The 16626-nt window shown below is 62.0% G+C and overlaps 2 protein-coding genes across 6 annotated transcripts in view; one reads left to right on the top strand and one right to left on the bottom strand.

Moving 5' to 3' along the window:
• The window catches only part of PCGF3 (polycomb group ring finger 3), a 41766-nt gene extending 38799 nt beyond the window's left edge, over positions 1–2967 (bottom strand). For 3 of the 5 annotated variants that reach the window (XR_009548068.1, XM_060184510.1, XM_060184511.1), the window contains exon 1: positions 2792–2966. The gene's annotated coding sequence lies outside the window, so the exon portion shown is untranslated. Of the gene's footprint in view, positions 1–2791 lie in introns of all 5 variants that reach the window. The other 2 variants (XM_060184512.1, XM_060184513.1) reach the window with 2 other exon arrangements.
• A 7978-nt stretch (positions 2968–10945) lies between these two features.
• On the top strand, positions 10946–16620 carry SLC49A3 (solute carrier family 49 member 3; the record flags this gene model as incomplete). Its single annotated transcript, XM_060184509.1, has 6 exons — positions 10946–11460; positions 14741–14899; positions 15098–15311; positions 15386–15462; positions 16106–16249; positions 16504–16620. Coding segments are annotated over exons 1-6 (837 nt in total), but the record flags the coding sequence as incomplete, so codon positions are not given.
• Between the last annotated feature and the right edge of the window lie 6 nt (positions 16621–16626).

Here is a 16626-nt window from a genome sequence, read left to right as displayed (position 1 = left end):
ACACGCCTGCCCCAGACCCACTGCCCCTCAAACCCTCAGCCTGGTGTCACCCCACACGCCTGCCCCAGACCCACTGCCCCTCACACCCTCAGCCTGGTGTCACCCCACACGCCTGCCCCAGACACACTGTCCCTCACACCCCTCAGCCTGGTGTCACCCCACACGCCTGCCCCAGACCCACTGCCCCTCACACCCTCAGCCTGGTGTCACCCACACGCCTGCCCCAGACCCACTGCCCCTCACACCCCTCAGCCTGGTGTCACCCCACACGCCTGCCCCAGACACACTGCCCCTCACACCCCTCAGCCTGGTGTCACCCCACACGCCTGCCCCAGGTCACTGTCCCTCACACCCCTCAGCCTGATGTCACCCACAAACCTGCCCCAGACCACTGCCCCTCACACCCCTCAGCCTGGTGTCACCCCACACGCCTGCCCCAGGTCACTGCCCCTCACACCCCTCAGCCTGGTGTCACCCACACGCCTGCCCCAGACCCACTGCCCCTCACACCCCTCAGCCTGGTGTCACCCCACACGCCTGCCCCAGACACACTGTCCCTCACACCCCTCAGCCTGGTGTCACCCCACACGCCTGCCCCAGGTCACTGTCCCTCACACCCTCAGCCTGGTGTCACCCCACACGCCTGCCCCAGGTCACTGCCCCTCACACCCCTCAGCCTGGTGTCACCCACACGCCTGTCCCAGACCACTGCCCCTCACACCCTCAGCCTGGTGTCACCCCACACGCCTGCCCCAGACCCACTGCGCCTCACACCCTCAGCCTGGTGTCACCCACACGCCTGCCCCAGGTCACTGCCCCTCACACCCCTCAGCCTGGTGTCACCCCACACGCCTGCCCCAGACCCACTGCCCCTCACACCCTCAGCCTGGTGTCACCCCACACGCCTGCCCCAGACCACTGCCCCTCACACCCTCAGCCTGGTGTCACCCCACACGCCTGCCCCAGACACACTGCCCCTCACACCCCTCAGCATGGTGTCACCCCACACGCCTGCCCCAGACCCACTGCCCCTCACACCCCTCCGCCTGGTGTCACCCACACGCCTGCCCCAGGTCACTATCCCTCACACCCCTCAGCCTGGTGTCACCCCACACGCCTGCCCCACACCCACTGCGCCTCACAGCCTCAGCCTGGTGTCACCCACACGCCTGTCCCAGACCCACTGCCCCTCACACCCTCAGCCTGGTGTCACCCCAACACGCCTGCCCCAGACCACTGCCCCTCACACCCCTCAGCCTGGTGTCACCCCACACGCCTGCCCCAGACCCACTGCCCCTCACACCCCTCAGCCTGGTGTCACCCCACACGCCTGCCCCACACCCACTGCGCCTCACAGCCTCAGCCTGGTGTCACCCACACGCCTGTCCCAGACCCACTGCCCCTCACACCCCTCAGCCTGGTGTCACCCCACACGCCTGCCCCAGACCCACTGCCCCTCACACCCCTCAGCCTGGTGTCACCCCACACGCCTGCCCCAGACCCACTGCCCCTCACACTCAGCCTGGTGTCACCCCACACGCCTGCCCCAGGCCACAGCCCCTCACACCCCTCAGCCTGGTGTCGCCCACATGCCTGACCCAGACCCACTGCCCCTCACACCCTCAGCCTGGTGTCACCCCACACGCCTGCCCCAGACCACTGCCCCTCACACCCTCAGCCTGGTGTCACCCCACACGCCTGCCCCAGACACACTGCCCCTCACACCCCTCAGCATGGTGTCACCCCACACGCCTGCCCCAGACCCACTGCCCCTCACACCCTCAGCCTGGTGTCACCCCACACGCCTGCCCCAGGTCACTGCCCCTCACACCCCTCAGCCTGGTGTCACCCCACACGCCTGCCCCAGACCCACTGCCCCTCACACCCCTCAGCCTGGTGTCACCCCACACGCCTGCCCCAGACCCACTGCCCCTCACACTCAGCCTGGTGTCACCCAACACGCCTGCCCCAGGCCACTGCCCCTCACACCCCTCAGCCTGGTGTCACCCCACACGCCTGCCCCAGACCACTGCCCCTCACACCCCTCAGCCTGGTGTCACCCCACACGCCTGCCCCAGACACACTGCCCCTCACACCCCTCAGCCTGGTGTCACCCCACACGCCTGACCCAGACCCACTGCCCCTCACACCCCTCAGCCTGGTGTCACCCCACACGCCTGCCCCAGGCCACAGCCCCTCACACCCCTCAGCCTGGTGTCGCCCACATGCCTGACCCAGACCCACTGCCCCTCACACCCTCAGCCTGGTGTCACCCCACACGCCTGCCCCAGGTCACTGCCCCTCACACCCTCAGCCTGGTGTCACCCCACACGCCTGCCCCAGGTCACTGTCCCTCACACCCCTCAGCCTGGTGTCACCCCACACGCCTGCCCCAGACCCACTGCGCCTCACACCCTCAGCCTGGTGTCACCCCACACGCCTGCCCCAGACCCACGTCTGAGCCTGGCCCCTCACTGACCAGCCCACCTCTGTCTCGGGTCCTGACCCCTGACCCCCAGTGTCCCCTGCACCTGCCCCCTGACCTGGATTCCTGCCCCTCGACCTCGGGCCCTGCTCCCTGACCCCGGGCCCTGCCCCTCTGACCTCGTCCCTGGTCTTTCGGCTGGTGACCCCGGGGTCACCCCTAGCGCCCCCTCTCCGGGAGCCCCGCCCGCCGGGGACCATGCGCCGGCCGCGCTCGGGGTCCGGGTCCGGCGGGTCCGGTTCCGGGTCCGTGTCGGGGTCCGAGTACGCGGCGCGCGCGGCCGGCCTGGCGGGGGCCGGGACTGACCTGTGGGCGGCGGGGGCTCGTGCGCTCGCGGGGCCGCGCGGGGCGGGGAGGGGACGCCGCTCCCTCGGGGTCCCCCCGGAGCCGGAGAAAAAAGCCGTCCGGAGTTTAAAACAAAGAGGCGGAAATGCCCGAGCACAGCCGAGCGCCGCGTCGGGAGCTGCGCGCCGGGAGCATGCGCGCTGCACGTTCCCCCCCGCGCCGGGGCGGGGCGGGGCGCTGCGGGCTGGGCGGGGCCGGTGTGCGCAGGCGCACTCGGCGTCCGGGGGTGGGAGGGTCCATAAGGGACCCGGGGGCGGGGCGTGTGGGCGCGGCCGTCTCCACTGGGCGGGACTTGGCGTGCAGGGCCAGAGTGCGCAGGCGCGTCCGCGTCGCTTTAGAGGCGAATAGTGGGCGGGGCCCTGTGGTCGGGCTTGTCGCTACCGGCGGGCTATGGCGGGTCCGAGAGCCCCGGTGCACGCGGCTAAGTGAGGGACAGTGGGTGGGGACACAGGGGCGTGTCTCGTCGTCACTGGGCGTGGCCTGGAGGACGATTGTCTTCAGCTGGGGAGGGGAGGAAACTGGGCAAATGGGGGAGCTGAGGGCCGGGGTCAGTGGGCCTGGATTGGACAGAGTCAGAGTGCCGGCGCATCTTGTCTGCTGGGCGGGGGGATTTGGAGGGTGCGGCCGCTGGGGGGCGTCCCCGGAAGTTGGTGGACGCGGAAAGGGGAAGAGGGACGTGTTTACGCGTTGGTTGGGGTCTGCCGTGGGGGCGGGGCGTGGGGCGGGGCCAGTTCTCGGTCCCGTGGGCGGAGCCATGTGGGCGGGGCGTGTGCGGGTCAGCTCCTGGTCCCGTGGGCGGTGCCAGGTGGGCGGGGCGTGGGCGGGTCAGCTCCTGGTCTCGTGGGCGGAGCCAGGTGGGCGGGGCGTGGGGCGGGTTCAGGTGGGGCGAGGAATCACATCATTGCAAGACTGGCCAGCTCCTCATGGGGCGCGAGCGCTTCCACACTACGATCATCCTCTCTGGCATTATGCTATTCCACTGCAGAATACTGTGCCCCAGTATGGTTCCGTAGCCCCCATGTCCACTTGGTCGATTCCAAATTATATTCCTCCATGAGGATCATTTCTGGAACCATCCGTTCCACCCCGGTTCCATGGCTGCCAGTTCTTAGCCACACCGCCCCGCCAGATATTCGTCGGGATGCGGCATCATCTAAGTTCATTTCCCACGTCTACGCTCGACCGGACCTGCCAATATACGCGGATATCTTCGCCCACCCTGTCCAACGCTTGACGTCTCGTCACCCAATCTGGTCCCCTACGCCTACACTGAACTTCTCTGTTCCAGACTCTTGGAAACAGAGTTGGCAGTCAGCTGAGGTAAAGAACAAACACCTCATCACAGACCCCTGCGAGCGTCAACCCGGCTTTGACCTAGCACGTTATGACTGGGCTCTCCTCAATCGCTATTGAACAGGCCATGGCCGGTGCGCCGCTATGTTCCATCGCTGGGGAGCCAGAGACGACCCGAACCGCCCCTGCGGCCCCAGACAGACTATGATCCACATAGTCAACGACTGCCACCTCTCCAGATTCAAAGGAGGTCTCGAAACTTTACATCAGATTCAACCTGACGCTGTTGACTGGCTACGGAAGAAGGGCAAACGCTAGAAGAAGCTCAGGGTCCCATGGGCGGGGCCATCTCGCGGTCCGTGGGCGGAGCCTGGTGGGCGGGGTGTGGGGCGGGTTCAGCTCGCTCCCATGGGCGGAGCTAGGTGGGCGGGGCCATCTCGCGGCCCGTGGGCGGAGCTAGGTGGGCGGGGCCATCTCGTGGTCTTTGGGCGGGGGGCTGGTGGGAGGGGGCTGGCGCTCCTGCTGCCAGGTCGTCCTAGGTGTCAGGGCCGCGGGTGTCGGTGGGGTCGGGTGGTGAGCGTCCCGGGGGGACCCGTACAGAGCGGGCGAGGGCTAGTGGCTCGAGGAAGAGGCGCTGCGGAGAGAGGTGCACAGAGGGTGCCGCTAAGCTTCCCGGAAGCGGTGACCCCGATTTTGCGGTTCTGAGGAGGGGACGGTACTGGAGGGGTACCGCATGAGTGTTTTTGTAGTAAAAGCTTTTAAAGGTAAAACAAAAATAACAGTAAAAATAAGATAAAACCGGCGGAAGGATCCGGGTTCGAGCCCCCGGCTGCCCACCTGCAGGGGAGGGAGTCGCTTCCCAGGTGGTGAAGCAGGTCTGCAGGTGTCTGTCTTTCTCTCCCCCTCTCTGCCTTCCCCTCCTCTCTCCATTTCTCTCTGTCCTGTCCAACAACAACGGCAACAATAGTAACAATAGTAACTACAACAACAGAACAAGGGCAACAAAAGGGAATACATAAATCAACATCACATAAGTAAATAAATAAAGTGAAAGGAAGGGTGGGCCTGGCGGTCTGGCTGGGGTGCAGGGCTGCCCCGCGGCAAGGCTTCTGCAGGCTGCAGGGCTGCCCCCGCGTTATGGTTTCTGCAGGCTGCAGGGGTGTCCCGCCTCAAGGCTTCTGCAGGCTGCAGGGCTGCCCCCGCGTTATGGTTTCTGCAGGCTGCTGGGGTGCCCGCGGCAAGGCTTCTGCAGGCTGCAGGGCTGCCCCCGCATTATGGTTTCTGCAGGCTGCAGGGCTGCCCCCGCGGCAAGGCTTCTGCAGGCTGCAGGGCTGCCCCCGCATTATGGTTTCTGCAGGCTGCTGGGGTGTCCCGCCTCAAGGCTTCTGCAGGCTGCAGGGCTGCCCCCGCGTTATGGTTTCTGCAGGCTGCTGGGGTGCCCCGCGGCAAGGCTTCTGCAGGCTGCAGGGCTGCCCCCGCATTATGGTTTCTGCAGGCTGCTGGGCTGCCCCCGCGGCAAGGCTTCTGCAGGCTGCGGAGGGTCTGGAGCAGGAGCAGGAGGCGTGAGCGCATGACCCCGTGTCTGCAGAGGGGCGGCCAGGGCCCCATGTGTGGACATCCTGGGTCCAGGAGAGCCCAGAGGGAAGGGGCCTTGCAAGCCATGCTGGGTGCGCAGCTGGCGTCCTCCCGGGGGTGGCCCTCGCCTCCTCAGGGTGCTGCCCTGCTCCCCTCCTCAAGGACAACCTGCATCTCGAAGCCTGAGGGGCTGAGGGGAGGCCAGGGCCTCAGTGCCCGCTCACCTGAGCACAGCAGGCCCGAGCCAGGGAGCTGAGGCCTGTCTGCCCCTGGCTGCCTCTTCCTCTCCATAGGGTGGGGGCCCTGGTGCTGGTGGTGGGCGCAGTGGGCCGGTCAGGGCTGCCAGCTTTCTCCTGCCTGCCAAGTTCCTCGCCCCATCTTCATGGCAGCTCCTCAGAAGAGGCCTCTAGTTTCTGCCATCTGGCAATGGCGTCCTGGTTGCTACCCCCACCCCTGTGGCTACAGCCATAGGCCACGGCCCCTGGGCCTCACTCTTGGACGCATGTCCCCCGAGGCCTCTCCCTCTGCCCGTGGTGACACTGTCAGCACCACTAGCATCTGTGAAGGGCAGCTGTGGTCCTGCTGGGCGTCCAGTCTGGCTCCTTCTCTCCTTCCTTCTCCCGGCCTGTCTTGTATCAGTTGGAGAACCAGAGCATCACTCTAGCATAGGTTCTAATGTTGCTCTCTCCCTCTCTCCCTCTCCCTCTCTCTCTCTCTCTCTCTGGAATGAAAATGGGGCAGCGGCAGCAGGCAGTAGCGGAGTCACAGTGCTGCACACACACAGCTCTGCACTTTTCTGTTCTGGCACCATCGCTGGCCCGGGCTGAGGCAGTGTGAGCCCCACTGCTGTTTGAGGTGAAGATGGCAGACGGGGGAGTCACACCCCGCTTCTGGGTCCCTCCCGTGGCGCATGGACCCCAGAACCAGGTGCCCTGTCAGGAGTCACTCCAGATGCCAGGGACTTGCTGCCAGGACGTGGTGGTGGCCCCACCCTGAGGAGGCCCAGCCTTTTGCCCTGGCCACAACCTCCCATAAACAAGCCGGCACAGGTGTGGGCACCCCCGCGTGCAGGGGCGAGGCAGGGTATCTACATTCTGGTCCACTTATTCAGGCCCAGTGGCCACAGGTGTCAGCACCCCCCTTCAGCGCTCCAGACAGGACAGGCTGTGTCATGCAGCTCCTTCCGTCATGGGCCCAGAGGCACCTGCCCGTAGGAGGGATCAGGCCCACAGGGTGGGGGCAGACTATCCAGTGGGATGGAGGGGGAGGGGATGCTGGGGGAAGTGGAACCCCCATGTTTATACCTGTAGGCACCTCATTCTGGGGTTGGGTTTGGACAGAGGGCTCCTGGCTGTACAGCTGGGGGGGCAGATAACAGCTGGGGGGGCAGATAACAGCTGAGGGGGCAGATAACAGCTGGGGGCAGATAACAGCTGAGGGGCAGATAACAGCTGGGGGCAGATAACAGCTGAGGGGCAGATAACAGCTGAGGGGCAGATAACAGCTGAGGGGGCAGATAACAGCTGGGGGGGCACATAACAGCTGGGGGCAGGTCACAGCTGAGGGGCAGATAACAGCTGAGGGGCAGATAACAGCTGAGGGGCAGATAACAGCTGGGGGGCAGATAATAGCTGGGGGGCAGATAACAGCTGGGGGCAGATAACAGCTGGGGGCAGATAACAGCTGGGGGCAGATAACGGCTGGGGGGTAGATAACAGCTGAGGGGGCAGATAACAGCTGGGGGCAGATAACAGCTGAGGGGCAGATAATAGCTGAGGGGCAGATAACAGCTGAGGGGCAGATAACAGCTGAGGGGCAGATAACAGCTGAGGGGGCAGATAACAGCTGGGGGCAGATAACAGCTGAGGGGCAGATAACAGCTGAGGGGGCAGATAACAGCTGGGGGGCAGATAACAGCTGGGGGCAGATAACAGCTGGGGGCAGATAACAGCTGAGGGGGCAGATAACAGCTGGGGGCAGATAACAGCTGGGGGCAGATAACAGCTGGGGGCAGATAACAGCTGGGGGGCAGATAACAGCTGGGGGCAGATAACAGCTGGGGGCAGATAACAGCTGGGGGCAGATAACAGCTGAGGGGCAGATAACAGCTGAGGGGGCAGATAACAGCTGGGGGCAGATAACAGCTGAGGGGCAGATAACAGCTGAGGGGCAGATAACAGCTGGGGGGCAGATAACAGCTGGGGGCAGATAACAGCTGAGGGGGCAGATAACAGCTGGGGGGCAGATAACAGCTGAGGGGCAGATAACAGCTGAGGGGCAGATAACAGCTGGGGGGCAGATAACAGCTGGGGGCAGATAACAGCTGAGGGGGCAGATAACAGCTGAGGGGCAGATAACAGCTGAGGGGCAGATAACAGCTGGGGGGCAGATAACAGCTGAGGGGCAGATAACAGCTGAGGGGGCAGATAACAGCTGGGGGCAGATAACAGCTGGGGGCAGATAACAGCTGGGGGCAGATAACAGCTGAGGGGCAGATAACAGCTGAGGGGCAGATAACAGCTGGGGGGCAGATAACAGCTGGGGGGCAGATAACAGCTGGGGGCAGATAACAGCTGGGGGCAGATAACAGCTGGGGGCAGATAACAGCTGGGGGCAGATAACAGCTGAGGGGCAGATAACAGCTGAGGGGGCAGATAACAGCTGGGGGCAGATAACAGCTGAGGGGCAGATTAACAGCTGGGGGGCAGATAACAGCTGGGGGGCAGATAACAGCTGAGGGGCAGATAACAGCTGGGGGCAGATAACAGCTGGGGGCAGATAACAGCTGAGGGGCAGATAACAGCTGGGGGCAGATAACAGCTGAGGGGCAGATAACAGCTGAGGGGGCAGATAACAGCTGGGGGCAGATAACAGCTGAGGGGCAGATTAACAGCTGGGGGGCAGATAACAGCTGGGGGGCAGATAACAGCTGAGGGGCAGATAACAGCTGGGGGCAGATAACAGCTGGGGGCAGATAACAGCTGAGGGGCAGATAACAGCTGGGGGCAGATAACAGCTGAGGGGGCAGATAACAGCTGAGGGGCAGATAACAGCTGAGGGGCAGATAACAGCTGGGGGCAGATAACAGCTGAGGGGCAGATAACAGCTGAGGGGGCAGATAACAGCTGGGGGGCAGATAACAGCTGGGGGCAGATAACAGCTGGGGGCAGATAACAGCTGAGGGGCAGATAACAGCTGGGGGGCAGATAACAGCTACAGGACCAGGGTCTGAGAGAGGGAGGAAGCAGAAGGGCTTCCCCGGCCTCCCTGTCCTGCACTGTCTCAGCTCTGGGCCTTTGCGTCATGGTGAAGGAGGCACAGAGATTGGGGGCCACTCTCTGGTTTCTGTGGTTGAGGTTTCACTGGGCTCTATGTCTGCAGGACCTACGTGCCCAGTGGAGGACTTGCCCTCTGCGGCTGGAGAGGACAGGCCACAGCACCTTGCCTGTGTCGTGCCTGCACCTTTCGGATGACTGTGTGGAAGGGGTTTGTCCCAAATTAAATTAAGCAGTTTATTTTTTTCCCTAGGGTTATTGTTGGGGCTTAGTGCCTGCACTATGAATCCACTGCTCTTGGAGTCCATTTTTCCTATTTTGTTGCTCTAGTTATTGTCGTTGTTGGATAGGACAGAGAGAAATGGAGAGAGGAGGGGAAGACAGAGAGGGGGAGAGAAAGACACCTGCAGACCTGCTTCACCTCCTGTGAAGTGACTCCCTGCAGGTGGGGAGCCAGGGGCTCGAACCAGGATCCTTATGCGGGTCCTTGAGTTTCGTGTCATGTGCACTTACCCCGCTGAGCTACCGCCTAGCCCCCTCCATAAGTTTTATTTATTTATTTATTTTCACTTATTTTATTATTTATTTATTTACTTTTCCTCCAGGGTTATTGCTGGGCTCGGTGCCTGCACCACGAATCCACCGCTCCTGGAGGCCATCCTTTCCCCCTTTTGTTGCCCTTGTTGTTTTAGCCTCGTTGTGGTTATTATTATTGCCATTGTTGACGTTGTTCATTGTTGGATAGGACAGAGAGAAATGGAGAGAGGAGGGGAAGACAGAGAGAGGGAGAGAAAAGCAGACACCTGCAGACCTGCTTCACCACCTGTGAAGCAACTCCCCTGCAGGTGGGGAGCCAGGGGCTTGAACCGGGATTCTTACTCCGGTCTTTGCGCTTTGCGCCACAGGCGCTTAACCTGCTGCACTACCACCCAGCCGCCAAGCAGTTTTTATAAATGTGAGCATGGAGCAAGTCACCTTTCCAAATGAATAGAAGATCGCATTATGTGATTTTTCAAAATCAAGTTTCTCCTGGGGCCGGATGTTGGCGCACCTGGTTGAGTGCACACATCATAGTGAGCAGAACATACACCTTCCTGTGCAGGGCCCAGGCTGTTCCCCTCACCAAGGTGAGCCCAGGACATACACCTTCCTGTGCAGGGCCCAGGCTGTTCCCCTCACCAAGGTGAGCCCAGGACATACACCTTCCTGTGCAGGGCCCAGGCTGTTCCCCTCACCAAGGTGAGCCCAGGACATACACCTTCCTGTGCAGGGTCCTAGGCTGTTCCCCTCACCAAGGTGAGCCCAGGACATACACCTTTCTGTGCAGGGCCCAGGCTGTTCCCCTCACCAAGGTGAGCCCAGGACATACACCTTCCTGTGCAGGGTCCTAGGCTGTTCCCCACACCAAGGTGAGCCCAGGACAGAGCTGGGAGCTGGGGAGCTCCTGGGGGCAGAACAGGGCCGTGGTGTGTCTCCCTTTCCCTCCCCATTCACTCACGAAAATATAAAAATAAGGAATTGGGGGGCAGGTAAGTGGGTGGTGGTTCTGCAGAAGACTCTCCTGCCTGAGGTTCTGAGGTCCCAGGTTCAGTCCCCAGCACTACCATCAGCTAGAGCTGAGCAGGACTCTAGTAAGAAAGGAATAAAGGACAAGATAAAGAAAGCGCAGAATCAGCTGAGGAGGTTGGTGGAGGAGCAGAGCGCCTACTCTGAGACCCTACTCACCCAGTACGTGAGAGGCCTGTCTTCCAGCCAGCACCTGGGGAAGGCCAGTGCATGGGACTCACTCGCTCTCTGAAGGAAAAGTGGGCCAGTGGTGCTCAGGTCACACTGTAGGGCGTCGGCTGAGGCCAGACACAGAGCACGGCTTCTGGGAGTCCTGAACTCACAGGCAACACCACCCACAAAGGCAGCATCTCGGGGAATGTTGGCCCAAGGTACAGTGGGGTGGACACAGGCTCTCAGCATGTACCCACCGTACCATCAGGAGACGGGACTCAGGCCCACCCACTCCCACCTCCTCCGTCTTCTCATGGACTGTGTAGGCATCTGTCTGGTAACTCTTGTCCACTCCACCTGGCCTTCAGGGGGTTCCCTGGCTGTGTCCTGTGTCACACAGGCTGCCTGCTGGCCTGTCCCCAGACTACAGTGTCTGTGGCCTCAGGACATGGGGACGTGAGGCTGTGGACAGGGCTGAGGCCACTGTGGGCCTGTATGGTGACACTTTCTGGAGGCCCCAGCTCCTCCTCCTAGGAAGGTCCTCCCCCTGCTCCTTCCCCTGCTCCTCCTCCTGGGCTGTCCTGGCTGCTTCCCCCAGCAGGCTGGCTGTCTGGTCTCTCAGAAACATCTGTGGGAGCTGCAATGTCCGGGCTGCCAGGGGATGAAGACGGCCCAGCCCTGAATTCTGGGCGGGGTGGCTACCGCATATACCGGCGCCGCTGGCTCTTCCTGCTGGTGGTCAGCCTGCTCAGCTGCTCCAATGCCACAGTAAGGGGTGGGGACTGGTCAGTGTGGGTGGGTGCCCCTGCCTACAGGGATTGGGATGGATGGGCTCTGGGTCTGGGATGGTGGGCTGGAGGCCACAGCACCGCCCCCTGCCCTCTTGTCCCAGGAGGAGCCTTCTGCCCAGCTCAGCCTCCGTGACCATAGCATAGTCACAGGGGCAGCTCCCACTGGAGTGGCCTGGGCAGTGCGGGGCTGGGTGGCTCTTTCCTCTTGGAGACTCCCTGCTGTGGCTCCACTTGCGTGGGGGCTGCCCCCGGCAGCAGTTTTGAGTGGCCACAAGAAGGTTTGTGGCCAGGTGCTCTATCCGGCAGTGGACACACCTGTCCTGGTCAGCTTGGAGCCCTGACCATGTCCTGGAGCCTCCGGGAGGCTGGAGGGCAGGGCAGGGAGCACTCAACAGACCCTGGGGGGCAACCCCTGTCTGTCCCCCTGTCTGTCCCCCTGCGTGCTCGTCCTCAGTCTCTTACCCATAGCCTGACTCTGCTCCCAGCTCTGGGGAGGAACTGGGGGCATGGAAGGTGGGGCTCCCGTCTCCAGCTGTCCTGGAAAAGGGAAGAGAGAGTGACTGTGGCCCAGACACTGAGGGGCGACTGGCCTGCCTGGGCCACTTGTGTCCCCAGGGGCTCTGCCCCCTTACCCCTCTCCCAGGTCAGCCTGGCCACCCAGACTCCCAGGTCGGGAGCTTCACCTGCCAGCACCTGGTCAGTCCCTCTGCCCAGACTGCCCACAGGGCCTGCTCTGTGAGGGCCAGGGCCAGCCTGTGGCCTTTAGCTGAGGCTGACCCCTCCTCTCAGGGATGACCCCAATTTCTTGGCAACAGGAGGAGGGGTCTACTGCTGCTCCACCTGCACTGACACCTGCAGCCACTGCCCCCAGTGTCCACTGTCTCCATGTTTGCTGACCCCCATGCCCCAGTGCCCACTGTCTCCATGTTTGCTGAACCCCATGCCCCCAGTGTCCACTGTCTCCATGTTTGCTGACCCCCATGCCCCAGTGCCCACTGTCTCCATGTTTGCTGACCCCCATGCCCCAGTGTCCACTGTCTCCATGTTTGCTGACCCCCATGCCCCAGTGCCCACTGTCTCCATGTTTGCTGACCCCCATGCCCCAGTGTCCACTGTCTCCATGTTTGCTGAACCCCATGCCCCCAGTGTCCACTGTCTCCATGTTTGCTGACCCCCATGCCCCAGTGCCCACTGTCTCCATGTTTGCTGACCCCCATGCCCCAGTGTCCACTGTCTCCATGTTTGCTGACCCCCATGCCCCAGTGTCCACTGCCCCATTTTGCTGACCCCCATGCCCCAGTGTCCACTGTCTCCATGTTTGCTGACCCCCATGCCCCGGTGTCCACTGCCCCATTTTGCTGACCCCCGTGCCCCAGTGCCCACTGTCTCCATGTTTGCTGACCCCCATGCCCCAGTGTCCACTGTCTCCATGTTTGCTGAACCCCATGCCCCCAGTGTCCACTGTCTCCATGTTTGCTGACCCCCATGCCCCAGTGCCCACTGTCTCCATGTTTGCTGACCCCCATGCCCCAGTGTCCACTGTCTCCATGTTTGCTGAACCCCATGCCCCCAGTGTCCACTGTCTCCATGTTTGCTGACCCCCATGCCCCAGTGCCCACTGTCTCCATGTTTGCTGACCCCATGCCCCAGTGTCCACTGTCTCCATGTTTGCTGACCCCCATGCCCCAGTGTCCACTGCCCCATTTTGCTGACCCCCATGCCCCAGTGTCCACTGTCTCCATGTTTGCTGACCCCCATGCCCCAGTGTCCACTGCCCCATTTTGCTGACCCCCATGCCCCAGTGTCCACTGCCCCATTTTGCTGACCCCCATGCCCCAGTACCCACTGTCTCCATATCCCTCTGTCCCCACGTACCTGTATCCACCGTCTTCACGTACAAGTCCCCATGTCTGCTATACTCATGTTATTATATGACCATTTCCCTTGTATCCATGCCCACTACCCCATGTCCCATATCATATCCCTGTGTCTCCATATCCTGTGTCGCCTGACCCCAGTTCCCCTTACCTGATGTCCCTGTGACCCATGTCCCCATACCTGATGTCCCTGTGTCCCTATGTCCTCATACTGATGTCCCTGTGACCCATATATCCATACCTGATGTCCCTGTGACCCATGTCCCCATACCTGATGTCCCTGTGACCCATGTCCCCATACCTGATGTCCCTGTGACCCATATCCCCATACCTGATGTCCCTGTGTCCCTATGTCCTCACACCTGATGTCCCTGTGACCCATATATCCATATCTGATGTCCCTGTGACCCATGTCCCCATACCTGATGTCCCTGTGTCCCATGTCCCCATACCTGATGTCCCTGTGTCCCTAGTCCCCATACCTGATGTCCCTGTGACCCATATATCCATACCTGATGTCCCTGTGACCCATGTCCCCATACCTGATGCCCCTGTGACCCATATCCCCATACCTGATGTCCCTGTGACCCATATATCCATACCTGATGTCCCTGTGACCCATGTCCCCATACCTGATGTCCCTGTGTCCCCATGTCCCCATGTCCCCATACCTGATGTCCCTGTGACCCATGTCCCCATACCTGATGTCCTGTGACCCATGTTCCCATACCTGATGTCCCTGTAACCCATGTCCCCATACCTGATGTCTCTGTGACCCATGTCCCCATACCTGATGTCCTGTGACCCATATCCCCATACCTGATGTCCCTGTGTCCCTATGTCCCCATACCTGATGTCCCTGTGACCCATATATCCATACCTGATGTCCCTGTGACCCATGTCCCCATACCTGATGCCCCTGTGACCCATATCCCCATACCTGATGTCCCTGTGACCCATATATCCATACCGGATGTCCCTGTGACCCATGTCCCCATACCTGATGTCCCTGTGTCCCCATGTCCCCATATCCCCATACCTGATGTCCCTGTGACCCATATATCCATACCTGATGTCCCTGTGACCCATGTCCCCATACCTGATGTCCCTGTGTCCCCATGTCCCCATGTCCCCATACCTGATGTCCCTGTGACCCATGTCCCCATACCTGATGTCCTGTGACCCATATCCCCATACCTGATGTCCCTGTGACCCATGTCCCCATACCGGATGTCCCTGTGACCCATATATCCATCCATACCTGATGTCCCTGTGACCCATATATCCATATCAGATGTTCCTGTGACCTATGTTCCCATACTTGTACTTGATGTCCCTGTGGCCCCTGACCCCGTGACCCCATACCCGATGTCCCCACAGCTGTGGCTCAGCTTTGCTCCCGTGGCTGACACGGTGGCCCGGCGCTTCCTCCTCTCCATGGAGCAGATCAACTGGCTCTCGCTGGTCTACCTCGTGGTGTCCATCCCAGCGGGCCTGGGCGCCACCTGGGTTCTTGACACTGCTGGGCTGCGCTGGGCGGTGAGTCGGTCCCTACACCCAGGAGGGGCCACGTGGGTGGGGCCTCGAGTGGGCGGAGCCTACGCGGGCCTCCTGTGGGCGGGGCCTGGGTGGGAGGGGCACTCGGGGCGTGGCCTCGCCCTGCCTGGTGCCTGCATGGTGTCCCCCCCCCCCCCCCCCCCCCCCCGAGACGCTCCTGCATGGTGTCCCCCCCCGCAGACGCTCCTGAGCGCCTGGCTGAACGTGGCGGGGAGTGCGCTGCGAGCCCTGCCCTGCGTGCTGCCGACCCCCGGCGCCCCGTTTGCCTTCCTCCTGGGCGGGCAGAGCCTCTGTGCCCTGGCCCAGACCCTGGTGGTCTTCTCTCCAGCCAAGCTGGCCGCCCTGTGGTTTCCCGAACACCAGCGAGCCTTGGCCAACACTGTGGCCACCATGTGTGAGTCCCCACGCGGCCACCCCGGCTGGGGGCTCCGTGCTGGGGGCCCAGCTGACGTCCCTGTCTGTGTCCAGCAAACCCGCTGGGCGTCCTGGTGGCCAACCTGCTGTCGCCTGCTCTGGTCAGAGAGGAGAACGATGTCCCCATCATGGTGAGGGGCTCAGCCAGTGCTGCAGTGCGCACGTTTGTGCCTTTGTGCACGTGTGGGACACGCATCGGGCACTTGTGGGGCACGTGTGTGCACGTATGGGGCATGCATCAGGCACATGTGGGGCATGTGTGTGCGTGTGGGACACACACCGGGCACTTATGGGGCAAGTGTGGGACACACATCGGGTACATGTGGGGCATGTGTGTGCACGTGTGGGACACACATCGGGCACTTGTGGGGCATGTGTGTGCACGTGTGGGACATGCATCGGGCACTTGTGGGGCATGTGTGGGACACACATCGGGCATATGTGGGCACATGTGGAACATGCATAGGGCACTTGGGCACATGTGGACACATATGGGACATACATTAGGCACTTATGGACACGTGTGCAGGTGTGTGGTTGTGTGTTAAGGTATGTGGCTGTGTGCAGGTGTGTGGCTGTGTGTTAAGGGGCATATGTGCAGGTGTGTGGCTGTGAGTTAAGGTGTGTGGTTGTGGGCTAAGGGGCATATCTGCAGGTGTGTGGCTGTGTGCAGGTGTGTGGCTGTGTGTTAAGGTGTGTGGCTGTGGGCTAAGGGGCATATCTGCAGGTGTGTGTCTGTGTACCACATGTTCACTTAGCCACACCTCTCCCCAGCTGGGCATCTACATCCTTCCTGCCGCCCTGGCCTGCCTGCTGGCCACCACATGCTTATGGGAGAGTGTGCCCCCCAGCCCACCCTCCGCAGGGGCTTCCCAGTCCTCCTCCTCCTCCCAGAGTTTCTGCACTGGGATGAAGCTGGTGGGTACCCAGGGCTGGGTGCTGGGTGCAGGGAGCTGGCCTGGCTGCCAGTCTGTGTGTCCTGCATGTACTGGGTTCTGGGGCCTCTGTCCTGTGTGTCCTGTTGTCCTCAGTGTCCTACTTTCTGGTGAGTCCTGTGCACCCCGTGTCCTCCATGTCCCTGTGTCTCGTGTGTCCCGTGAGTCCCGCACGTCCTGTGTGTCCTGGGTCCGGCCTCTCGGGGCCTGTGTCCCGGCTCAGCACCCCTCCCACAGCTTGTGAGGAACAAGGCCTATGTGCTCCTGGCCCTGTGTTTTGGGGGCGGTGTCGGCATCTTCTCCAGCTTCTCAGCCCTGCTGGAGCAGGTGCTCTGCGTCCAGGGTTACTCCAACGTGAGT

Source organism: Erinaceus europaeus, unplaced genomic scaffold (assembly GCF_950295315.1).
Source record: "Erinaceus europaeus unplaced genomic scaffold, mEriEur2.1 scaffold_759, whole genome shotgun sequence".
NCBI classification, from domain to species: domain Eukaryota; kingdom Metazoa; phylum Chordata; class Mammalia; order Eulipotyphla; family Erinaceidae; genus Erinaceus; species Erinaceus europaeus.
This window is presented reverse-complemented; position numbering and strand designations above follow the sequence as displayed.